Consider the following 27,205-nt stretch of genomic DNA (forward strand, 5'->3'; position numbering starts at 1 on the left):
CTGAATCCTCTGATCAGTTGGATATTGAATATTAATCCTAATATTCTGCATTGGGAGTGCAAAAGTTTGTGCTACTGGACATTGCTAACATGTAATATGAATTTTTATATTACTTAGTTTGGTGACCTTCATTAGAAATCACTGGATGAGATTTTAATTTTACATAGGTTGTTCACTTTATATCCGACCATGTTTGATGGGTACTCACCTTAAGAGATACCGTGCCGCCACCACCGATCATGTTCTATTGGACCCCCAGCATTGTGGACTATCGCCCATCATCGCAGTTTCCATTTCTCAAGCTCCGGCGCAGGACAGGCATGGGAATTCTGTCCCACTCCTCCCTGCAAGCTTTCCATAGACCATCCAGGGTGTGCGGGCGGCGATGTTCAAGACGTCGTTTCAACAGTCCAAATGCGTACAAATCCATTAGACTGGCATCTGGGCTTTTCACAGGAATGTCTTCAAACGGAATGACACGAATTCCTAATTCCTCTGCCATTTCCTGATAAGAACGTAGTGATGTTCTGGCGGTATGACTCGAAGCCTTGTCCATATGGATCATCACCTGGTTCGCGACCATTCCATACAATTGTGGGATGTCTCTCTGATAGATAGGTGTCAGAATGGAGTCTTGGAAGTATCTGGCATTCACCTTCATGTTTTTGTTCACCTTGCGGATCATCAGCTTACCCTCATATCCGAATCCTGTCACAACCATAAAGCCACGAGGGAAACTTTCCGTGCACTGACGAACAAAGTTGCTGCGCCCCTTGCCGTCAGTGTCACGGTATGTGATTGCCCGAATGTGACCACCAGCAGTGAGATGGACATATGATTCAGCCATTGTGACAACTTTCTTCCATTTGGAACCCGCCAGGTACTTTTCATACAGTTTCACAATGCGTACGTATGAAAACTTAACATGGAAAAGGGCCATTACGTAACCCTCCCAATACCGGTTGATTTTCGGCGTCATTTGATAACATTCACTACCAACACTCAAGCACCTACAAGGTCAGACACAACACTGCTCCCGCCAGCAGACCCATAGTTCCAGCATGATACGCCAGGTGGTAGCACCGAATCAACAATGGTCGGATATAAAGCGAACAACCTTCTGTAGTTACGTCTCAAGCTCCTTTTGAAATATGTAGAAAATAAAACTTTTCTATGAAAACGGTTAAGAACTTGGGAGAAAACCAAAGTGGAAATGCAAACACCCCTTAAAATGACCCCTGATTATCATTTTTATCTTTGAACAACTTTTAAAACCGATGTTAAAAGTGGCAATCTTGCCCACCATAGAACACAGCTATGTAATATATACCTTTAATTCCAGCCCCCTTCGACAAAAATATCTTCTTATGCCATGTGCTGGATGGAGAATACTCCTACCTGTAGAAGTCCAGGAACGAAATAGTAAAAACAGCACAATACAACACACTAAATGCCATGCCTGATGTACACTCCTGTTCACATAAAGTGGAATAGGTTCTATTTATTGATCATAAGAATAAAAGTCTAATAAATAATATTATTAGCCCGCTATTATAATTTTTTTTATAACTGAAGACGGTAGATGGGAAAGAGACGATTCAAGCCGGCAAGAAAGATCAAGTCTTTCTACCGTTGAATGAGGAGGGTGAGCTGTCTGGACTTATAAGGCTGGATAGTTGAAGTATGTACCACTTTATCTGAACCAGAGTGTACCTTAGAGCAAGTATGTTTTAAACATATTAAAATCTCATCCAGCGATTTCTAATGAAGGTCACCAAACTACGTAATATAAAAATTAAGGATGGGCCAATATGAAATTTTGGCCGATACTGATAAAGTTCTGATATAAAATTTACCGATACCGATAACCGATATTCTACCGATCCGATATAAAATTAGAAATGGTCCTTGAAGAACCTGAAATGTTCATTCATCTCCTTAATAAATGTGTGTTTCGAGGTGACTGCAGTGCAAAGAAGTTGAATATTTAGACAATTACTTTTTTAAAAAGTAGGGCATCGAGATTATCCATAAAAATTACAACAAAATGGCAGAATTTTACACTAAATTATAAGATATTTATCGATATATCAGATCGGTAAAATAATCGGTAATTTTACCGATACACAGATATGCCTATATTGGCCGATAACGATAGAGTACTGATTAATTGGTCCCATCCCTAATAAAAATGCATAAAACAAATCACACTTAAAATTGAAACCTTAACTCTGAGCTTTCGGAAGGTAGGAAGTACAGCATAGAACATTTTCAGAATTTCCAATCTTTCCCTCACACTGGACCTTCTTGCAATGCCAGGAAAGTCATTTTTCAAATATCCCACTCCTTTTGTAAAACTGCTATGATACTCCAAAATCTGACAAGTTACATGTGCTTAGAATTCCATCTACAGCATTCACGTGAATCTTCATGCTGACCTCCATGGCAGAGTGGTTAGTGCAAATGCTACGATGCCAGGAGTTCCACGTTCAATTCTCAGTCTGGGCATTGATGCTCTTTGTGAGTGTCTCTTCATAAATTTCATATTGTCACTCATCCTCATTGCTTTTGCTGTTATCTAGTGTAGCGTCACGTCGGGTATGGTACGGGATCGAGTCACGCCGGGACATAGCTCAGATAAATAAGATAGGTCTTTAGGTTTGATTTAGCTAACCACCTTTACCCTTAAGGAAGCTGATGAAGGATCGTTGGGAGCCTGTGATGTTGAACGCTACTCACCCCTTGCTGTAGGTCTGGCCTTCGGCTTCTGGCCTCGGCGACGGTAACAGGTGCCCGCTGGAGAGATCGAAGGTGGCGATAAGAGGCAGTAGGCAATTCGGCGACTTGATTTAATGGACTGCAGATTCTCCGGCTGGCTTTGGCTAATGTTCGTCCGTAGTCCGGACTGCTTCTATGGCTTCTCGCTTGTTGCCGCCTCGTAACGTCGCGATTTCTCAACAGGCCGTCGTCGTCTTCTCATTGATCAATTTGCTGGTAATAGTGGAGCGGTAATCAACCTCCGGGTTGATTACCTCTATTATGCAGCCAAACCCAGTAGCGATGGAGGAATGTTAGTGCTAGGCCAGTGGTATTTTAGGTATTGCTTGCACGATTGGGTCAGTGTACTGTGTGAAGAGGCGATGTTCTAACGTTTTCCCAGTTTCCGTCATCACTAGATATTCACAACAGTTTAATAGGCTTATGTAGCTATGAAGAAACTATTGCATACTACTTATACAAAACAAAATAACCGAACACACTGAACAGAAGTTGTTCTTGGAAGATAGTAGACTGACTGGGAAGACAGTAAGGAAGGAATACACCACACTTGTGTTCAGTAGTGTACCTCACTTCACCAAGAGTCAATTCTAGTGTTGGGCAATATATCGTCCAGATGATGTACTACAATATTGAAAAAGTATCGTCCAGGCGATATCAACTAGACAATATATCGTCATGATATTTTGGTGATATATATTTTGTCGGCATTACATCATCACGATATTTTGACAATATATATCATGTTGGCGGTATATCATTACAATATTTTGACAATATATATTGTGTCAGTGATATATGGTCACGATATTTGGCGATATATATCATTATCATGATACGGAAAAAATATTGTATCGTATCGTCTGTGACAATATTTTCTTGACAATATATTGCGATATCAAATTTCCGATATCGTCCAGGCGATATCAAGTAGACGATATATCGTCATGATATTTTGGTGATATATATTTTGTCGGCGATACATCGTCACGATATTTTGACAATATATATCATGTTGGCGGTATATCATTACAATATTTTGACAATATATATTGTGTCAGTGATATATGGTCACGATATTTGGCGATATATATCATTATCACGATACGGAAAAAATATTGTATCGTATCGTCTGTGACGATATTTTCTTGACAATATATCATGATATCAAATTTCCGATATCGTCCATCCCTAGTCAATTCTAACCTACACTCACACTTTTTTTATATATATAAACAATATATCATATTGAAAACCGGACCAAGCTGACTTCGGCATTCTAGAGATTAGAGTATTGTTTTGCAGAAATAGGGTGCAGGGATGGAATAAATTGTTATTATTGTATGGCATTATAATTTCTCCCATTGCCAAGCTGATTGGTCAGATTTGAAGAATAACAAATAATAATAACCCATGTTGAACAGCCCATGAAAGCCAGTGCCTACCTACCTACCAGAGGTAACCGGTGTTACCGCAGGTAACAGAAAAATGTAAAGAAATTAAAAAGTTTTTTCTTAATAAAATAACAACATTAAATAAGTTAACCGAGTTGAGTGTATATTGCAGAGGACATTTTTTCTGCGTCCAACAATAGCGAGGAGACAGGCCGTTCCGCTACCCTCAAGAGGCAACAGGAGCCAATGCAAGGGAACAGCGGGGAGAGACTTGAGGAGGCAAGTGTGCTAGGGGGTTATTCATATGCCTGTTTAGGGGCCCTGTTGCCGCTGCAGCCTACCGGATCTGCAAGTGTTGTCACATTGGATTTCCAGAAAAGAGCTAAATCCTACCTAAATCGGGGATACTATTTCTCTGAAGCAACAAGAGCTAGACTGCAAAGCCAAAGCTGGATTTAACCTTTTCTGTCCCAAGTGTCTCGATCGAGATGCTGTGTCAAGGTCGTAGTTTTTACGTTATAACGTTTCTATTTTTGGCTAGAATTTCGATTTTTTTTTTTTATATATATTGTTCCTAACACATGTATATAACAGAAATATTTTTTTGCATTTTTTTTGTCTTCATGAAAATGGAGGGGAAAAGGCGGGAAAAGGGTCTTCTCTTTTGCATCTCATTTCAAGGGCAAATTTTTGCCGACAAAGGAAGACCGACTTTGTTGTTCTAAAGCAATGCTTTTCACTCCCGCCTGTGAACTGCATTCGAAGGAAGCTTGCTTATCAGTATCTGATGTCAAAATGAAAGTTTTCCGTGAGGGCGCAAGCAGGGGGTGGGGGTAGGGGGGAGGGGAAGACTGGTTGTTGAATCTGCGTTGTGAGAATGGAATTTTGAAATGCGCTGAAGGAAACCTTTGTTTCTTTTAGCACAAGTGTCCACAAGTTGCGACAGGGGTTACCTTACATTGTCTAAAAATAGAATTTCAAGCAGCTGCAAGAATCGGCGCTCATTTTTCACTGTGTTCTAGCTTTTCGTCCGTGAATGTTGTGCGTAGGTGTCGTTTTGTGCCCAAGTGCGAGGACATTTTTTGGGTGAAGTGACAATTTTTTAAAATAATATTTGGGGGTTTTCTCCCTTTACCCTCCATATAAACGCCAAATTTGCATAAATTTTGCATTTTGTGCATTTTGACAATTTTTTTCGGGGGGGGCGGGGGGAAACAATTTTTTTAAGAAAATTATTTTTGAGGGTATTTCCCCCCTTTCCCCCTCCATATGTACGCCGAATGTACATAAATTATATATCGTCTGAATCTGTGATTCATTCTGCGTACAACGGTATATCTTTCATATCTCTAGGGCATTTAGTTTCTGAGCTATAGTCATTTCCAGGTACCGGTGCATTTTGAAGCTTCAATCAGTGGCGTGCCGACCATTCCTTTTGGGGGTACAACTCACGTTACATTGGTCATATGATAATAATGCAAATATTTTTGTGTTCCTTAGTCAGTGATCATTTCCATGTGCATGTCGACACTGTCATGTACTTTTTTCTTGGGGGGAGGATGGGGGAACCAATTTTTTTTTCCGAAATTTTGTAATTTTGAGAGTTAGCCCCCCCCCGCCACATATACGCCGAATTTGCATAAATTTCATATAGTCTGAATCTCTGGTTCATTCCGCGTACAACGGTATATCACTCATCTGTCTAGGGCAATTAGTCTCTGATCTACACTAATTTAATTGAAACTCTGCATTTTGCTCAAAATCGGCTCGGGACAGAGAGGCTTACTTGTGAAAATGGCCTTGGGACTGAAAAGGTTAACTACAACTGAGACCGTTTAGTAATAGAGGAAAAGATAAATACTTGATGCGATTCGTGAATTGGACAAACCTTGCTCCAAAAAACTAAGTTGGCAACAGTAGTACGTACATCTGAACTTCCTCCCACTGCTGGAGGAGAGGATTCTGTCATCTGCTCACCGCAGAAACGTCAAACTGACCCGAGAAATGTGTGGTTCTTCTTCCCCTTTCCACCTCTTTGCAAAGAAACAGAGATGGTTGACAAGGCTCGATTACTATTCACTGGATTTTCACGGTAACTCTCTCATGAGTGGTAGTTCTTTCTAGGAGTGATTGTGGCTAAATAAATCACTGAGCGGATTGAAAAAAAAATCCAGATCAAAGACATGTTGTTGTTTTTTGTTGTTTTTTTTCCGGGAAGGGGGGTGGGTAGGGTGGAGATGCCACTTCTACCTACTGACTATCAGCCTCACTCCGACCAGATATGAGGAATAAACAAAGAAAGCAAGAACCTATTCTGTCAAGGGGTCTGATGTTTGATCCCCTTTTGACGCATATTACACAGTGATTCAGATCCAAATTTAAACTGTACGTGCAGTTCTGATTAGAGTATCTTAAGCAAAACGTGGACCTATATTGAACTTTAAAAAAGTATTAGTGTATTGAGCTGCAGTAGCTCAATTGTTTGGGCATCTGACTACCATGCGAGATATCTGGGTTTGATCCCTGGTAGGGGAGAACTGTGATTTTTCCCACCTGTTCAAGCGGCTCTGACACACATCCAGCATCATGTAAAGTGGGTACCTGGAGGAAACTCTGGGGGGGGGGGTAAAGTGCTGATCACATCACCCCACCTTGGTCCGTGATCAAGGAAATGTGAGGCCTTAACTCCACACCCCCTTATACGCCTTCATGGCATTGTGCAAAGCACAGGGAAGGACTTTACTTTTTGCCTGTTAAACTTGGTGATAAGACAAAAGAACATTTCAGAATTCAAAAGTATTATGCATAATAATTTATCCAAAAGCCTGACTGTTGGGAGGAACAATCACTGGTTACTGTGCAGGGTGATTCAGAATTGCTTTTACACACTTCTAGGAGTTGTAGAGGGGACTTAGTACATCAAGTTTTGATAAGAAACCAATGTCTGGAAATGTACTGTTTTGGTACTACACAGATGACAAGTTCACATAATTTCGCATCTCCCGCTCCACAGTAGGCAATCCACATTGACATCTTCAGTCGCCTGATGTCATGTGTGATGCTTCCAACGTCCTCTGTTTACACAGCACATGTGGTTCCAACATGATGGCGCACCAGCACACTTTTCCCATGAGTTCCAACAACATTTCAATCAAACATACGGGGACAGGTAGATAGGTCGCGGTGAACCAACTCCTTGGCCACCACTATTGTCGGATCTAAATCCTCTTGACTTTTTGCATGTGGCCACATGAAGAGTCTTGTTTATGAGACTCGTGTAGTGTCGGAGGAGCACGAGTTCTGGCTGCAGCAGACACGATTCAGCACACACCAGGTCTCTTTGAGTGTGTGTATGCAAACATCCTTCGGAGGTACACTGTTTGCAACGAACTTCAGAGTCGCCACATGGAGTAGCTCTTGTAGTGTCGCAGGTAAAGCGGGAGATGTGAAATTATGTGATCTTGCCATCTGTGTAGTACCAAAACGGTACGTTTCCAGACATGGGTTCCTTATCAAAACTTGATCTACGAAGTCCCCTGTACAACCCCTAGAAGTGTGTAATAGGAATTCTGAATTACCCTGTATAAGCAAAGTGTTCCCTGAGGCAGGCCCCTTTTTAGTAACAACTTTACTATTGCATCGTTGACAGTAGCAGCCAGTGTCGCTGACAGTCCAACTGGTGCATCCCTCAGCCACCTACATTTCTTCTCCTATTATTCTCTGTTCAACCCAAGTGAACAGTTAAAATCATCTACATTCTTTTATTAACAAAAGTGCTCTACCATGCATAGCTAGGCGATCTAAGTGGTGGAGGCTTGGCTTCCCAGTTTCAAACCTTTTGCCTTTCTATTGGTCTAATACAGAGTTGAAAGTTGAAATGAACTTTTACATGGCAGTATTTATCTTTTCACTTGTACGTTTGTTTCACAGGTTGCATTAATATGTTTCATGGCACATATTGGCAGTTTTGTCCCTGCAGAAGCTGCAAAGATTGGGATGTTGGATAACATACACACCAGAATACAAGATCTTGAATCCGTTGCTACAAAATTGTCATCCTTTATGATTGACATCAGACAGGTACTGTAATTAGATACTAACAAAACATACATTCAACCATGTAGCCTTTAATAGCAATTACGGATAGGCCAATATGAAATTTTGGCCAATACCGATAAAGTACCGATAACCGATATTCTACTGATCCGATATACTGTACAATTCCAAATGGTCATTGAAGAATCCGAATAGTTCATTGACCTCCATAATTAATGTTTGTTTCCAGGTGACTGCAGTGCAAAAGAAGTTGCATATTTAGACATTTACTTTTTTAAAAATTGCACTAAATTTTTGATATTTATAGATATATCAGATCAGTAAAATAATCGGTAATTTTACCGATATGCCTTTATCAGCTGATACCGATAGAGTACCGATTAATCTGTCACATCCCTAATAGCAATTAACTTTAAAACAATTAACAATATTGACAAAAATAAATTAACTTTCTTTTTAAAAATATATTTTTTAGCACATGCTATATGTGATGTCATAATCAGTGAACATTGTCGCCTTGTAATCAAGGGGTCCCGGATTCGATACCCAGCAGAGGCACAAGTGGTTCAGATCCCACTTTAAGCTGTAGTTCCAGTCCCGATTAGCCTTTCTGTGCATAAAGTGGACTTAAAACAACAAATCAACCAATCATAGTCAGTGAAACAGTAATGGAGCATCAAATATTTGAGAGGGGGGAAAGTACCTCCCTAAACACTTTGATTTGTTTCATACCTCTTGTACTTCTCTCAAGTCATTTGCGAGAGGCTAGATGTTGTCCTTCGAAGAATCTTATTTTGAGGAGGTAAATGCAAAAATTTCCCCTTTTCTACATTACCGTCCTATCAAAAACCACCACCAACCTATTATACTATATTGTGGCAGTGCTCGAAGTGAGGGGCATGGGGGGGGGGGTGGTATCCTACCAGCTATAGAACAACCACAAGGAAAGGAACCTTCGACCAAAGTCTTCGTGCACTTTTCCATCCATCGTTTCAACTTGAGCCATAAGGAAGCATGCTCCATCCAGGAGTACGATGCACAGGAGTCGCGGATCTGCGCAGGTTCTTTTGTGTGTGGTTCCACTATAGCAAAACATTCCCCCAGTTGTCTCATTGTCATCATGGTTTCCATAGGATAATATTTTCCTCCATAAGTGCTGCATTGTGGAACTAATTGTCCCGCTTGATGTTATAAGTTGGTAAAAACTGTTTAAAATGAGTGTAAAAGGATAGAATGACGTCTACAGCTAATCTGTTCCATGCATGTTTGTTTTAAAATCGGCTAGAAGCTATCTTGAAAATAGCCATAATGGTTTTTTTTTTAATAAATTCAGAATTGTTTTGTGAAAGTTTTTTTTTCATTGCTGCAGTACAAGGTTATGAAAATTTTATTTTTATAATTGAGAGGCATGTGGCCTGTTGCAAAATAGAATGGTCCATGTTTGTTCGTTTGTTTATGTGGATGTCTCACCAAATCAAAATGTTCTTGCACCACTGGTCATAATATTTATGCAAAGTTCTTCCTTGTGTTACATAGTCCCAGCTCTTAAAGTGTGAAATGTTACTGGGGGAGATGTTTTGATAAACCTTGAGGTTAGCTGTGATTGGTCCTATGCAGTAACAGCTATGGGGTGCCAAAACTGGACATGGGGGGGGGGGGGGGGGCAAGGACAGTTTACTTTCTCTTAGTTGATAAGTCAACATTAAGAGGCCATAGTGGGAGGGCAAGAAGTGGGGGAAACTGCCCCCCTCCCTATCGCCACTCCTGCTTCTATGGTTTAACATCTCTCCGATTCTCAAATACTGTTCTCCAGTCTGGGCCATGGCTTCCAATACAAATCTTTCTAGCATGGATTCCGTCCTCAGCTTCTTTACCGCCATTGTTCATCATATAGTTCCTTCTTTGCGGCATCTTCAGAAACCTGACATCCTGACTACTTTGAACATTCAGTTACTGCAGACCCGACGCGATATGGCCGATATGAATTTTTTCTATAAAATCATCAATGGGAAATTAAGATCTGAATTTCTTCTTACAGAATTCAACTTCAGAGTTCCCTCTCGATCGACCCGAAACACTGAATTGTTCCACACCTCCACAGCTAGGCTTTCCCTTATACAGCGCGCTCTATTCCACAGGCTGCCCCAGTTCTACAATAATTTACCCATAAACATAGACATTTTTGCCCCTGAAAGCATTTTCCTATCTTCTCTAAGAATGAATATGTAAATCTTTGTTTGTTTCCTTGTTTATGTCTTATGTTTATATTTAACTTTTCTTGTTTTTACCTTAAACCATCTTGACTTGTTCTTGTTATTTGTTAGAGTTTTCAATGTAAAATGGCCTTAAAAGTGCTGTATCTGAAACTTTGAATAAATAAATAAATGATGACAATAAGACAGCTGGGGGATGCTTTGTGAAAATTTGCTAGCTGCAGCACACCATATACCCCCTCACTTCCAGCACTGCATAGCACAATTCTGAAAGTAGTTCAAAATTTGTGAAGTTTCATCAATGTATTAATATAAATTATATTTGTGGCTACCTTGGAGAATGCCTAATGTTGCTGCATGCTAATAATATAACTTAATCTGTAGCATTATAAATATTGACATTAAGTAGGTTATATGAGGAAAAATACAATAAAAATTATGTAACTTGGCTTGTAGTAATTAAACCATTAAACCCAATCCTGACTTCCTTTTCCAGATGTCACTATCCATCAATTCTTCCACGTCATCATCTTTAGTGATAATAGATGAATTTGGAAAGGGGACATCTGAAGTAGATGGTCAAGCACTTCTAGCTGCATGTCTGATAAACTTCCTTAAGAGAGAGAAAATATGCCCACATGTGTTTGTTTCTACACATTTTCATAGCACAAAAGAATATTTGTCTTCTTTGGGATTTTTTGAGTCTCAGGTAAATTTTAATTTGGTTGAGTTTGTTAAACAGTGGCTTAAACTTCACATAGGATTTTATGTAGTGAAATAGAGAAGACATATGTATGAGGCATATTTTTTAAGTAAGTACCATTTTGATATGTACAAAAAACAAGTAAACTTTTTGTAACAATTTTATTGTTACATGAAAGACCACACTTTTATCTACTTTTTCACATAATTGCCACCAATATTAAGGCACTTATCATATCGAACAACAAGCTTTTGTATTCCGTCATCATAGAAGTTTGCCGCCTGAGTTGCCAGCCACTGCAACATGGCCGTTTTGAGGCTATCATCGTCATCGTGGCGCTGACCTCCGAGATGCTTCTTCAGTTGCAGAAATACATGGTAGTCACTGAGTGCTAGATCGGGGCTGTATGGAGGATGATCAAATTGTTCCCAGCCAAATGATGCGATGAGATCTTGACAAGAAAAGTCAAGGCGCTACCTAAAAGTTTGCTTTTGTGCGCCTACAGTTAACATTTTTGGTACCCATCGTGAGCATAATTTTCGATAGTTTAAGCATTCGGTAACAATTTCATAGATTAACACTTCTTGAAACTTCAGGGAACTCCTCTGATAACCAAGAAATCGTGAAGCGTCTGTTCTCTTTCACTTTTTCGTCGACTTTCTGCACCAAATCGACAGTGATCACTGAGGGTTGCCCACTCCGTTCCTCGTCATGAACATTCTTTCGGCCATCTTTGAAAGCTCTTACCCATTTGCATACCATTCCATCACTCATAATGTCTTGTCCGTACACTTCACAAATCTGACGGTGAATTTCAACTGCTTTCACGCCTTTAGCACTAAGAAAACGAATAACAGCATGTATTTCAAAGTCGGCGGGATTCTCAATCGGCGGAGCCATTTTAAATACGCAAAAGCAAATGTATACACGATCGATTGTTGCCGCAATGGCGTCTGTGGCTTGCCAACAGATGTAGGTACACAGTGTGCATGCACGGGACAGCAACCGCAGCGCTGCAGCGGCGGAATTTCAAAACGGTACTTACTTTAAAAATACGCCTCGTATATAATGAAAGATAGGAAATAAACCAAAAGAGTGGATAATTAAAAATGGAAGGAAATAGTAAACATTTACCACTGTTACGAAGAATAACGTCTCGCGCAGTTCTCTTGTATGTACAGTTGATTTACACATACCTCCCGTACCTCTCTTTCGATTACAGATCCAATAACACATGCTCCAAGTTGCCTTTTGTCCAATCACACAGAGAAATGCACTTATCAAGACTTCACTCTACGATCGCACTATTTACCATAGCACTATACTGATCGCAACTCCAACTGGCAATTGACCTTGATGGCTATTTCTAGCACGTCCTGTCCCCCAATCATTTTCGGGGGCGTGTTTTCTGATGGGTGTCAACACTCCTTTGCCAAGTGAAAGCCGAAGGTATTGCATCGCTCTCCTGAAGTAACGTTGCCAAGCATGCTTCTGTTTTTGCCAGTTGTCCTTATATGACTGTGTGTCTGCCTGCATTCCAACCTGTTGGTGGTCCTTCCGGAAAGTTCATCGTCCAGGACCGCCTGTGCAATTGTACCATTAACTCCCGCTAATTTCTGCTGCTGACAATACCGTTGCCGAGAAGATTTTGTCTCGCCTTACGGTATGTTTGGCAACATGTGGTTGACCCAACGCTCATTTGTTTCGTCCTGCTAACAACGTTCGGTACCTTGTGACTCGAAATGCCCGATCTCAGTCGAAGAAAATTCAACTGATCGCTGATTCGCCGTTTCCCAGCCTCCAGTTGGAGTTGCGTTCAATATAACCTGCCCACGCAGTTTATCATGCAGAGGTCCCTACACATACAGCGCATACTCTCTGTGTGTATCGATGCATCCATAAAACTGCCTTAATCCATTGAGGGACAGCCACTATCTGAGAGCCTGAGGATATGAGAATACAAGTCAGAACCTGGTATTTACACCTCCGACAAACGACCTGCCCCCAACCACCGGGGCAATGTCCTATTGTTACCTTTCAAACAGGAAACCCGTTGGGGGAAAATGACCGATGGCTTCCCCGGCTACGGGGCAAAAGGCAACCTAGGCAAGAGCATTTACAAATATCCAAACTTTTACACATGTAGAATTATTTTCCTGTAGTTTACGGTTTTTGCAAGCGTAATAAAACAGTTTTTCATTGTGACATTTCAGGAGAACACACGCTCCCTTCATCAGACATTTATTTTCATTTTGACTAAAGATTCAAGAAGTTTGGAATGTACAATTAATGAATTCAAAATTAGAGACTCTCTACCAGATGTGGAAACCACAGGAATGTATAATATAAGTTGTTCATGTTCAAAAGATTATGTAGGACAAACAGCAAGGAAAATGGCAATAAGATGGCACGAACACGATTTGGACATTATAAATCTAAACCCAAGAACAGGATTGACGGGAAACATAGAGTTGAATGTCTGGGAAGCTTCGTTCATTGCAGAAGAACACTGGAATAAATTAAATAATGAAAATGATAACATAGATCCAGTATGGAGTTTTCTTTTTCACAAATGGAGTGAGCCACCATCTTTAAAATTTAATGTAACAGAAGGCATCAAGAGACTTTGTGAAAACAATGATGACTTTGAATTACTTGATGATATTTGGAATTCATAATTTTAAATAAAAAATAATGAGATCAAAAACTTTTTTTCTGAAATAAAAATAACAGATTGCTTCTTTTCACAGTTAAGTTGCTATATTACAACAATGTAACATTGACAACATCCATTATATAACAGATTCTTTTTGTTTAAAAAATTGCTAACCATTGTTATAACTGTATCTTTAGTCAAAATGAAAATAAATGTCTGATGAAGGGAGCGTGTGTTCACCTGAAATGTCACAAAGAAAAACTGTTTTATTACGCTTGTAATAACCGTAAACTACAGGAAAATAATTATACAATGCAAGCAATGCATACATACAAGAAAAACTATTTACACTTGTACTTTCCATTTTGCAGCTGTGTACGTAGAAACCACACAGCACCACACAAAATTATATTTCGGAGTGTGGATAAAAGAAAGGAGGGCCAGAAGAGCTCCCTCCCTTCTTTCTTACTTATTTAATAATACCAATAATAACCTGCAGCAGGACAGCCCATGGTCGCCCGGGCCTACCTACAGACTGCTGGCCTCACCCCCATCTCCCGAAGCGGGAGATCATTCAACCAGTTAACCCCTTAAGTGTGGAGGGCGTATATATATGCCCTCCACATTGTGCTGCTGTAGTGGGGAAGGCATATATATTCACCTTATGTTTGTTTCAACTATATTCGATTTACTGTGGCGTATATAGTTACACAGACGTTTGGTGAGATAGTTCTAGCTGTAGTAGAAACAAAAAATAGTAGCAATAGAGGAAAAAGAAGAAGCCAAAAGGATAGAAGAAGAAGAGAAAAATTAGTTACGTGCATTGTGCTGCTACAGTGCGGAAGACGTATATATACGCCTTATGTTTGTTTCAACAATATTCGATTTACTGTGGCGTGTATAGTCACACAAACGTTTGGTGAGATAGTTTTAAGTGTAGTAGAAACAGAAAATAATAGCGAAAGGAAAAAGACTAAACTAATTTCTCCCTTCTTCTTCTTCCTTTTTGTCTTCTTCTTTTTCGTCTTTTTCCTCTATTGCTACTATTTTTTTGTTTCTACTACAGCTAGAACTATCTCACCAAACGTCTGTGTGACTATATACACCACAGTGAATTGAATATAGTTGAAACAAACATAAAGCATATATATACGCCTTCCACACTACAGCAGCACAATGCGGAGGGCGTATACTGAATTTGACGAAAGAAACCTATATTTTGCAGCAAAAAACCTACATTTTCCAGTAGTGACTTGTTCAACAAATTCCACACTTAAGGGGTTAAAAAGTGACCTGTGGTCAGCGCGACGAACCCCCAGTCGTTGTAGGTTTCTGTGACCAGGTTACACTAACCATTCATAGCTCCCCAATTTCCTCACGATGGTGGTTGGCCACCGGTCCCATACACAGGCCGAAATCTCAGGAGAAAAGTTGTAGCACCTTCTCCTGGAGACTCGAACATGTGCACGTCCCAGAGCACAAAGCATGATGCCTTAGACCGCACGGCCACAGTGAGGAACTTCTTACTTACTTAAAATTTTGGTTGGGTCCTTACACCTTGAAAATTGAACTACACTGTTGCCATCCATACTAACCATTTCAATATCCCTTTCAATTACTGCTTCTGAGGAGCAATCATCCTTACTCCAAATCATCAACACCTCAGTGCGGAAAAGATGGGATAAGAGAGCCCACATATCAACATGAGTGCAACCCACCCCTTGGCCTAAAAGTAAACTCAATAAGGATCCCAACCAACCCACTTGCATCCCCCTTCCTAAAAATCTCTTCTCATATCATTTCCCTCCCCCCTCTCTCTCCCACACCACACCGTATCACTCACAGTTTTCGAGAAGCCTGGAAAGAGAACCACATTTTTCTGAACTGGACCTGCCACTTCCGTTTCCACCATCTTTTTTTCCCCTGCATTTGAAGATGCAGCCATGAAAATTTAAACTTTTCCAGTGTCTGATGAGAGTGTTATTTGTTATTTGTGTGTGTGCAATTTTTCAATGCTTTAGTGTTCTTTCTTATATTATGAAATTCAGTTGACAATATTCTTATTCTATTTGCATTAACTTCTTTATTTTTTGTTTAATATTCCCTATTTACACTTTTCGCCTTTTCTTGATATATTCATCCTGAGGGGATGGGATTGATTTTCCCCCACCAACAATCGGCCTCAAAAATCCCCCCCACCAAAACTTTCCGGGGGAGAGAGTTTTTCTTATAACAAGCAAAAGATAAACGATTACTTTTAATTTCAAAAATACTTTCCTAAGAACAATATCGAAAATGCACACAAATTAGTGTAGTTGTGAGTATTGAATACATTCTCTCCCAAGAGATTGTTAACAAATCTACATCACTATGCACAATCATAGGCGCCGACTCCATGGGTCTTGGGGGGGGGGGTTCGAGCCCCACCAAATGTTAATGATGTGAGGTCAGAGCCCCCCAAATAATTTTGCTTAAGAGGATCTAATGTATTATTTTGCTTCTCTTGTAAAGTTTACTCTGAATTGCGCCACATGAACGTAACTTTAAATACACATTTGAAATGTTCTAGATCATCAACTTTGGGGGGCTGGAGACCGCTAAACCATCAACTTTGGGGGGCTATGAGTAGAGACAGAAAAACACATGACTTATTACTATATACCAAGTATATAATTATGAGTATTGTTAACATTTTTACTAAAAAGAGTTTCAAAAGACGATGTGCATGATCTAGGGTAGTGGATGGGACGTTCGGGCTACAAATGGCTCTCACATGACATTCAGAACGAGATCATTGATATATTAGGGAGATCTGTTTTGCGCTCCGTGGTAGCAGATATTAAAAGTCGGGAATATTTTGCTATTATGGTTGACGAAACTTGTGACATATCCATCCGTGAACAATTGACATTTTGCATTTGAACTGTAAATGAGAATTTTAATATTTTTGAAGAATTCATGGGCTTTTACGAGATTCCGAACACTGAGGCCAAAACTTAAAAAAGCGAGAGAGGGAGTCATTCATTAATTTATTTCAGTGATCAGAGCTCCCCAAATAATTTTGACACAATGAAAGTAAAACAAGAATGTCAAACAATAATAACTATGAAATCTAATTGATTTATATTAACATAAAGCACAAACTAAACAAAAACTTACACATAATAAAACCACTTCAACTATTTCATAATTTATTAACATCTTTAACCAGTTACTAAAGGAGTTAGCTGCTTTGCAATATCAGATAGCTATGTACAAAAGTAACATATTAATTTCATTTATGTAATTAATAATAATGATGATAATATATTTTTAATTGAGTAATTTATTTTTACTTTTAATAATACACATATTTTGGGGGAGGGTGGTTTGTAGATTAACAGCTCCCCCCTCCACCACCAGTTTTCAATGATTTCGCACCCTGGCACATCTTGTAAGAGTAGTGTTAAATTTGTTGAAGTTTGTTTTAATTTTGCATTGTGTACAGCAGAAATTGAGTTCCAAAACACTGTGCAATGTGCCTCAAATCGAATCAGAACTGCAGTTAACGGCATTAACCGTTACGTCATCGGAGTAATCCTTGTAATAGTATTGTCCATAATTTCTGCCTTTTAAAGCATAATTTGTGTGCGTTATCTTTCCATGTTGCTTTGTGCATGAAGATTTTGCTAACAAAAGTGAATTTATTCCCCCCCCCCCTCCTTATATTTCTTGAATAGTATGTTTGGTATGATGTAAAGTTCTTAATTTTCATATCTTCTCTTTCCACATGCAGGTAATGGAGCATATGTGTGAGAACGACCAGATTGTGTATTTGTACAAGCTGAAAAGTGGAGAATCTGGAACAAGCTTTGCTCATGTTGTCGCCGAGGCTGCAGGCATAGATAACGCCATCATCAAAAGGAGTTTAGAGGTCTGGTTTATATAATTTTGAATATAGTACAGCATCGTCATAAAGTGCTTACCGGATAAATAAACTTTGTAGCATGTAAACTAGGGTTGAGCCAATAACACTTTGAACCGATTCCCACTGATACTTAAAAATAGTAATAATTAAAAGTTAAATATGGAGAAACAGGTACTCACTTTTGTCCGCAAAGCTGTTTTTTTTTCTTTTTTGATTAATTTCAGTGGCCACTGCTATAATCCTCGTTGGAACTTGCTGTACTGTTGCTTGGCGTGCGTCTTTTGTTTGTAGTTCTCTTGCTGCCACTAGGTGTGCTGTTGTTACCTGTTCATCTGGGTCTGTGCTGTCTGCTATTTCCGGGCGATAACTGTTGTTTTAGGGGAATCCAAGTGTGGTGTGCTTGCCCACTATCGATGTTTAACTTGTGCAGGAAGTGCATTATGGCGTCCTTTTCCTTGATTTTGGTGTCTATGAGCGTGTGGGCAGTGTGTTTGACTCGAACCTTTTGAATTTTATGGCTATTGTATTTGATATGTTTAGCAAGACCAGTTGTGGGTTGGGCTTTTTTCGCATCTGCTAGGTGCTGTTGGATTCTTTCATTGACAGATCTGATGGACCTGCCGATGTAATGTGCCTTGCATTCACACTCTGCATCGTATACACCTGGTTTATCAAGCAGGGAGAGGAAGTACTGTTTGTGTTTGTTCAGTTTATCAGCTATTTTGGAATTGGGTTTGTGCGCTACTTTGATGCCATATGGGAGAAGGGCTTTGGATATGCAGTTGGAAGTGGTGGGATGGTAGGGGAAGGCGAACCATTTATATTGGCCGCTGGGGGTTAATTGTGGCTGGTTGATTTTGGTTAGTTAGTGTGTCTGACCTGTACTTCCGCTTTACTGCACCAAGTGGAAAGTTGTGCTTCAGTGTAGCCATGTTTCAGAGCTATTTCAGTGATGGTGGCTATCTCCTCTCGTAGATCCTCTTATTTGCAACAGTCGGAGAAGGCTCTTTGATAAAATTTCAGCCACACATTGGCTTTTTGCTTGGGGGGATGGCTAGAGAGAGCATGTATGTACTGGTTGCCTGCATCCAGTTTTCTGTAGACAATGGTTGTGAATTTGTTAACTGCACGGCTGATGGTGATGTCCAGGAAGTTGATTTTACCATGTTTTTCTTGTTCTACGGTGAAGTTGAGCCTGGGGTGGATGCTATTTAGCTTGCTCACTAGAAGGGTGAGTTCTTGTCTTTTTGTATACGACTATTGTGTCATCCGCATACCTTCCATATCGGATGTATTGTAGTTCTGGAGTGTGGAGTATCTGTTTTTCAGCCAGGTGCATGATGGGTGAGTACCTGTTTCTCCGTATTTATATACTACCACGTCTCTCTTTTCCCAATTATGAATTAAAAGTTGTTCAAAATACTAATATTAGTGGACACTTTAAGAGTTTGCTGCAATGCATAAAGTAATGACACAAGTTTCTATTCCTGTGCAGTGCTGCAGGCACCATGATGTTAAGAGAATACAAGGTTGATACAACAAATGTGACCTCCGTCACATTGGCCTAAGTTGTTCGTGAATATCTTAATACTGTGCCTCCAAATAGATTAATTGGGATGGATGGTCCGATACCCAGGACACCTAACATAAACCCCACTGGACTTCATGTGGGGTCATGTTAAGGGCATAGTGTACCAGACACTTGTCAGCATAATCCGGTCCCCGTGCTGGAGTGGTTAGCACATTGCGCTGCGATGCCAGGGGTCCCGGGTTCAAATCCTGGCCTGGGAATGGATGTTTGTGAGTGTCTATTCATCAATTTCATCATGTCATGACTGATCCCCATCTTTGCAAATTAGCCAAAAATGGCACAAAAAGCTAAGTATAATAATGCAAATCAGTAACAATAACTTGTCAGCACAGCATTAAAGATGTAATAATGCGGGAAGGCATTGCACAGATGCCATTTTGGACAGCAGTACCATAAATGCTATTCAAAGATGGTAGCACTGAAAAGGGATAAAACATTGCATATTCTCGCAAAAGTCATGTTTCTGACTTTCTTATTTTATACACTATGAATTTTCTTTATCGGGGAAATACTTTACGACCACACTTTGTATAATATACTGTAAATTGAAACAAATATTGTCAATGTTTTACAGGCTTTTTAGGGGGCATGCATCGTCAGTGGGGATGTGTCCCCTTCAGTAATTCACAGATGAGGAACAAAGGGGGAGGGGCGTATGTCCTGTCCAAATTAACACATAAATGCCTGAGAACGATTCTTACATATAGATCAGTCTAAATTATGGTTCTGACTGTTTTCACTAGAAAAACATAGCTAGCAAGCATAATATTAGCAATTTGTGAATATGTGAGTTTAACGTTTTCAAATTGTTAGAATAATATGAAAAAATTATGCTTTAAATAACCGAACTATAGAAAATCAAAGAAAATATGAAAGACTGTTCTTGGTTTCAGTGAAAGGAATTAAAGAAACCTTATTGTTTGAAAGTGACAACAATAAAGAAGAAATATATTTCATATCAAACAGTAGTGTTACAGGCAGACATTTTTATACATTAATATTTAATTATTTGTTTGCAGCTTTTGAGAATCTCCAATTACAGGAAAGCTTACATAATTCAAATAATAAACATATAAGAGTGTAGATTACATATAAACATGCACGCACGCACGCATGCACGCACGCACCTACCTACCTACCTACCTACCTACCTACCTACCTACCTACCTACCTACCTACCTCTCTCTCTCTCTCTCTCTCTCTCTCTCTCTCTCTCTCTCTCTCTCTCTCTCTCTCTCTCTCTCTCTCTCTCTCTCTCTCTCTCTCCCTCCCTCCCTCCCTCCCTCCCTCCCCCTCCCCCCCTCCAGAGATATCTTGCGAGAGATCGAGTTCCTCTTGTATTCCAAAAACAGAACCTTCTTGCTTAGTCACAATTAGCTAAAAAGTTAGAAAAATGATGTTAAATATCCAAAATGTGAAAACTATGGGATATTATTATTATTTTAATGATGAAAGTAGTAACAAAACTCAAGAGTATCCACATCTTCCTACCAGCGAAGACCTAGGGTTGCTGCCCCCTCCGCATGATGAGTGGCTGAAATTTCCGTGAATATAACAGTTTTCATTCCAAAAACAACCACTTAAGGAGGAAATAGTGTGTATCACATACCAGCAGCTTTTGGATCATCCAAACTGAGATTTCGGCCAGTGTATGGAACCGGTGGCCGGTGCGGAAATTGTGGAGCTATGTATGAGTAGTGTAGCATGGTCATGGAACCCTACAACAACGATTGTGGGTTCACAAGTCCGTAACTGGTCAGATGATATCCCACCTCGGCAGGTAGGAGCGAGGATGGTAGTCGATAGGCTGTTGCACCATGGGTTATTTTTAGACTGGCAATGTCAGAGTCTGAAAATTCTTCCTTACAATCTAGTTCCTGATCACAAACTGAATCACTCAAAAAATCAATATTCAAAGTTGTACAGTTATTAATGCAACACTTTGATCACAAAATTTTAACCAGCAGATTTCTACCAGGGCACAAGTTTTTTGAAACATATGCTATCATGCTTTAAATAACATCTACAGCAGTGGCTGCCGGCGGCAATTATGATAGGTAGAGGCAACATGATCAAGAAATCGAAAAAAAACAACCTCCGCAATGTCCCCCCTACTTGAGGTTGCGCCACTGGCCAAGATGTTTATCCTCGTTTGGTGACGTGGAAAACAACGTGTGTTTAAGTAATAACGTACTAATCCGATTCATCTTTGCTCACTAACCTATCTTTATACACTACAGGACACTTCCCTAAAAATATAACAATTACAAGAGGAAGGGAAAAACAAATCCAATCACCTTCTCCTCCCCCATGCACACGTATTCTAACTGGATGTCGAAAATATCTTTGGTATGAAAAGAAATTGTCAAAATGCCAAAGGAAACTCGCATCATCATAGGATTTTTTACTTTTATATTTTAAAAAAGTCTGGATGGCCCTCTTGGTGCATCTATCTATTATCAAAAATGTTCATTTAACTTTAGAAAAATACTAGGTTCGTTTCTCCAAAAGTAGGCAGAAATTACTTCCCGTCTTACAAATTAGTCATATTTAGCGACTTTTCTCTGAAGGTGGCAACTGTGTCAACACTGTGAAAGTTCCCTAACTGTGCGAGGCGAAGACGGGCACGGTTTCTTATGGGCTAACCCCCGTCCCCTGCCACTTTGTTTTCGGCTCATGGTGGAAATGTTCCTCGCTGAGACTTCTTCAACCCTCTGTACGTGTATCAACTTGGTTAGGTCCATGGGTTAGGCCAGCTCTTCCGTGGCACGGACTGTTGCCTCGCGAGGGTACGAACGAAACAGCTGGTGATGCAGTGAGGAGGTTGGGGCAGTCGTCACGTCAGCTTCGCCGATTGCAAGATTCAAATCTCCTTGTCTGTAAACTATCAATGTATTCATTTAACTTTACTTGGCGCCGTATGCGTTTCTTCTGAGGGTAGTGCCATGGCACGGTGGCTCTACCCCTTGAGCTGCCGCTGATCTACAGAGAAAAATAGAAACAGACCAACTCCTGGCATGAGTTCTTTTACGATAAATACATAAGGATCTGTAAATGGTTGCGAACACAGAATAGCTTGGGATTTAAAAGATGGACCAGAATTTGACACCAGAGTTTACTCAGGATAAGTCCTGAAGGGATTAATCTTTCCCTATTGTTCTCCTATATACCATAATATTAATTTGAAATTTTTCTTCGTGCAGGTGCTCGAAGCCATAAATGATAACAAACAACTTCATCGCTTAGCAAGAAATAAGATAACAAAGAAAGTTAGCATGTAAGTAATTGACTAATTTTTCATTAATGTTTTGATTAGTACCAAAAAAGTTAATGCTTCAAATTATGTACACTGCTAAAAATATTCATTTATGTAAATTTTTTCACCAAATTAACTGACGGCACTTTACATGAAACAGCTCGTTATCTTCATGTAGATAGTGAAGAATACCTTTATAGAATCAGGTAGCCCATGCTTTTATTTATAAAATTCATACATATTTTTCAAAACAGTGTATATATGTATACAGGGTGCTCATAAATTATTGAGTACATTTGATTCATTAATTAAGAAAGAACATGCTATTGAACCAACATCCCTTTTGTTGCAAATAATGGAGTGGCAGTAGGTATTTGTATCAGCATCGACCAAGCATATGTGGCGCCATGGTGGTAAGGTAGAGATCCTCAGTACCAAGATGGCCGTACAAGGGAAAGCCATGTGTGTTCTTTGGTTTCGTTAAGCCAAATCTGAAATAACTGTTCAAAGTCATTATCACTTAAGAGTACAACCATAATCCTACTAGCAAGGACTTCATAAGACATTGGTATCAGCAATGTAAGGAGACGGAAAGTGTCAAATGTAGGAAAGGGCTGCAAGGTTACCAGTCTCCGTAGAGGACGTAACTTGAGTGAGAGACGCATTTATGAGAAGCCCAGGTAAATGGACTTATCGCACCTGTTGTAAATAAAACTGTTTAACATGATCTGTTAAAGACTACAAAAAAGACTACAAACTAATATGAGTAGTATGAAATATGCTAAATAATTTATAACTACCCTTTATACGAGGGCCATTATTCTTGTAGTGGCAACACTGTTGGTAAACGCTTGTCAGTTGTCACTGGGACAAAAGACGATCAGGTCTTGTTTAGTTGTCGGAGCGACAACTGACAAGCTTATGCCAACAGTGTTGCCACTATAAGAATAATGGCCCTCGTATATGTTAATTGTGTTACTGTTAACTATTTTCTGACAATAAAATCAAAGGCTTGTATTCTGAAGAAATGCACTGTCTTGATTGAATGACATCAATGAAACAAGGAATATTTTGAGCTCGTGAACATCATTTTCATTTCCTACTTATTGCTTGTTTCCATATTTTCAGTATGATTATAAATACTATTCATCTCATGTTTAATGAGAGTAGCTTATATTCTGAAAGTGTGTCTGAGCACAGGCGTTCGCAGACCCTCTGATTAGGGGGGCTAAACCCTTGATGAAAGTACAGTCAGGAAAGAAAAACCTAATTTTATCTCATTGTTAAAGTTTTATCGCATCGACGGATGTGTGTATATACACACCCCCATATATATATAATCAATTCATCCACTCCATAACAAACCAACAGCAAAATCATAACAATTGTCTGAAATGTGTGTGCTCCTTTTCCTTCAAACAATTGTTCATGCATTTAAGAGAAATACATTTAACATCAGTACTTCTCTCCCTGGTAATTTACAATGCATTACAGAAAACAAACTGCGAGTGAAGCAAGCAAGAAAATTTTCAGATCCAAAGTGTCATGGCATTCTCTTTTACAATTTTTTCATTTAGTTCGTTCGGTGTCCAGGGCCAACTCCTGCCGACCCCTAGCTACGACTCTGAAGTTGACAAGACTGCAAGAAAAGCAGATAATGCAAGCAAAATGAGCAAGAAAATTTTACAAAACTTATTTTTATTTTATAAAATTTGAAATCGAGGGGGCAATTGCAGTTTGTGCCCCTGCAGGTGCTCTTCGCCATCTGGAAGAAATAATGTAAGAAAGACTTGGAAGCTAATTCCATCTTGAGTATCGTTTTTTCCTGCTAGTCTTACTTTCCTTAACTTCCATGTTTGCCCCCCTAAAATTTCCATCGAAGTATGGGGGCCAGTGCCCCCTGCCACCTGAGGTTGTGCCACTGCACCCTCTTCCCCCATAGTTGCTTTGAACTTTCATTGGCTTGAAAATACTTTAAGAGTATAATATTGTTTAATAACAGGGATAAGATTCCTCTATTCTAAATTTCTAGGTGAAAATATAATAATATAGGGGCATGGACATCTGGAAGGGGGGACAAGGATGGCCACATCTCCCCTTAGAAACCGAATGTCAACCTAAAAGTACATTTTCACACGTATAATTTGATTTCAGTCATAATAATTTACATTAATTATTATAATGGGGATGTAGGAATGTGATAATTTCAAATTCAAGATGTGTTTTTTGAGGGGGCAACACTATTATCGGGGTAATATGCCCTATGGAAAAATGCCTTGCTTGTCCCTCGGTGGAAAAATCTGTGGACGTCCATGATTAGGGGGCCCCCATGCGCATGCCTATGTGTCTGAGCATTGAAGTATTGAGTTGCAATAATCTTATTCTTTAACAGGTGTGAAGAACTTGGAAATAATTTTATAGCTCTTGAAAGTGGTAGCCAATCCCCAGAAGAATTTTTAAGAAGTCTGAAAAAGAAACTAAAGTATTGAGGCAAAAAGAGCTGGTTTGGTTTCTTTATTAAAAAATGTGCAAAAGTTCTCATATGATAAGTTAATGTAAAATGTTAATTTGTTACATTCAATTACTTCCCTCAACAATTTGAGCATATTGTAGTTATATCGTCACCATGTATTCTTTTTGCACAACACTTGTTTGAAGTGTCATATTTGTTACAAGTTAACTGGATATACTTTTGTATCATTCACATGTGCAATAAAGTATTATAAACTGAACAAACCTTAGATTTTTTCTTCTTAAAAGGGATAAAAATTCTGAATGTAACATATAATTTTGAAAAATACTTACCTGAAAACCATTATGGCAGTGAAAGCTTAATGTCTTGAGTATTACGTTGCAATTTATCGCTTTACGTTCTTGATATTTTTGGTGTTAAGCATAGGCGCCGACTCCATGGGGCTTGGGGTGCTTGACCCCCCCCCCCCAATGTGGGGGTAGAGCCCCCCAAATAATTTTGCTTAAGAGGATCTAATGTATTATTTTGCTTCTCTTGTAAAGTTTACTCTGAATTGTGCCACATGAACTTAACTTAAAATACACATTTGAAATGTTCTACACCATCAACTTTGGGGGGGCTGAGACCGCTAAACCATCACCTTTGGGGGGGCTATGACTTATTACTATATACCAGAGGCGTGGCGTGTATGTAGCCGGTGTTACCGCAGGTAACAGCAAAATGTAAAGAATTAAAAAGTTGTTTCAATAAAATGACAATTGTTAAATACGTTAATGAACACCGTTCCCATCGAGTAGATATTGCCTAGGACATTTTTTTCTGCAGTCGACAGAAGCGAAGAGGGAGGCCGTTCCGCTACCCTGAAGAGGCAACAAGGGAGAAGAGGGCGCCAATGCAAGGAAAGAGCGGGGAAGGAATTTATGGAGTTATTCATATGCCTGTTAAGGGGCCCTGTTGCCGGTCAGACCTACCGGGGCAGCCAGTGTTGTCACATCGGATTGGCAGAAAAGAGCTAAATCCCTCCTAAAATAGGAATGCCATTTCTGTGAAGCAACTAGAGGTAGACCTCAAAGCCAAGGCTGGATTGAACTACAACGGAGACCAGTTAGGTAATAGACGAAAATATAGTTCCTTGGTGTGATTCGTGATTTGGACAAACCTTGCTCCAAAATACTAAGTTGGCAACAGTAGTACGTATACAGCTGGGCTTCCTTTCCACAAAGGAGCGGAGTTCTGTCGTCTGCTCAGTGCTCACCACAAACGTCAAACTGACCGGAGAAAAGTGTAGTTCTTCTTCTTCCCCTTCGCAGCTCATTTCAAAGAAACTGAGACAGATGAAGAATTGGCAAGGGTCTACCACTTTTCATTGTATTTTCGTGTTAACTGTCTCATGAGTGGTAGTTCTTTCTAGGAGTGTTTGTGACTAAATCACTGTGCTGATTGCAAAACAATAACGAAATGAACAAAAATCTAGCTCGACGGCATGTTTTCTTTACCGAAAGGGGGAGTGGGGTGTAATAACGTCTAGCAGGCATAATTGTCGTACTGATTGATAGCTGGTAACACTTTTTAAAAGTCACGCCACGCCACTGCTATATACTAAGTATGTAATTATGAGTATTGTTAAAATATTTACTAAGAAGAGTTTCAAAAGATGATGTGCATGAACTAGGGTAGTAGATGAGACGTTCGGGCTACAAATGGCTCTCACATGACATTCAGAACGAGATCATTGATATATTAGGGAGATCTGTTTTGCTTAAAAGTCGGGACTATTTTGCTATTATGGTTGACGAAACTTGTGACATTTCCATCCGAGGACAATTAATATTCTGCACTCGAACTGTGAATAAAAAATTTGATATTTTTGAGGAATTCATGGGCTTTTATTAGGGGTGTGCGGGACGGGAACGGGATGGAAAAATTTTCAATTTCCTGACTCAGTCGAGAAATTTTCGGGACGGGAGATGTTCGAAATTTCCCGAAGCTCTGAAAATCTCGAATTCTACATGTCATTTTCATTTTAAGTGATTTCTGAATTAAAAACTAACAATTTACGATAAGTTCCCGAAATTGACAATGCAGAAAACTTCGAGAAATAACGACATTTTAAAATGAGCATTCGGTATTTCCTGACTTTTCGGGATCCCGCACACCTCTAGCTTTTATGAGATTCCG

The 27,205-nt window shown here is 39.6% G+C and overlaps 1 protein-coding gene across 1 annotated transcript in view; it reads left to right on the forward strand.

Annotated features, from left to right (window-relative positions):
- Positions 1-25,269, forward strand: part of LOC145982069 (mutS protein homolog 5-like) — a 120,467-nt gene extending 95,198 nt beyond the window's left edge. The window contains exons 17-21 of the mRNA XM_083115662.1: positions 8,103-8,252; positions 10,938-11,150; positions 17,576-17,713; positions 22,502-22,575; positions 24,947-25,269. Coding sequence (XP_082971788.1) covers positions 8,103-8,252; positions 10,938-11,150; positions 17,576-17,713; positions 22,502-22,575; positions 24,947-25,043 — 672 coding nt within the window. The 3' untranslated portion in view covers positions 25,044-25,269. The remainder of the gene's footprint in view (positions 1-8,102; positions 8,253-10,937; positions 11,151-17,575; positions 17,714-22,501; positions 22,576-24,946) is intronic.
- The last annotated feature ends 1,936 nt before the right edge of the window (positions 25,270-27,205 follow it).

The sequence above is a fragment of the Lepisma saccharinum genome, chromosome 30 (assembly GCF_977018435.1).
Source record: "Lepisma saccharinum chromosome 30, izLepSacc3.1, whole genome shotgun sequence".
Taxonomy (NCBI): domain Eukaryota; kingdom Metazoa; phylum Arthropoda; class Insecta; order Zygentoma; family Lepismatidae; genus Lepisma; species Lepisma saccharinum.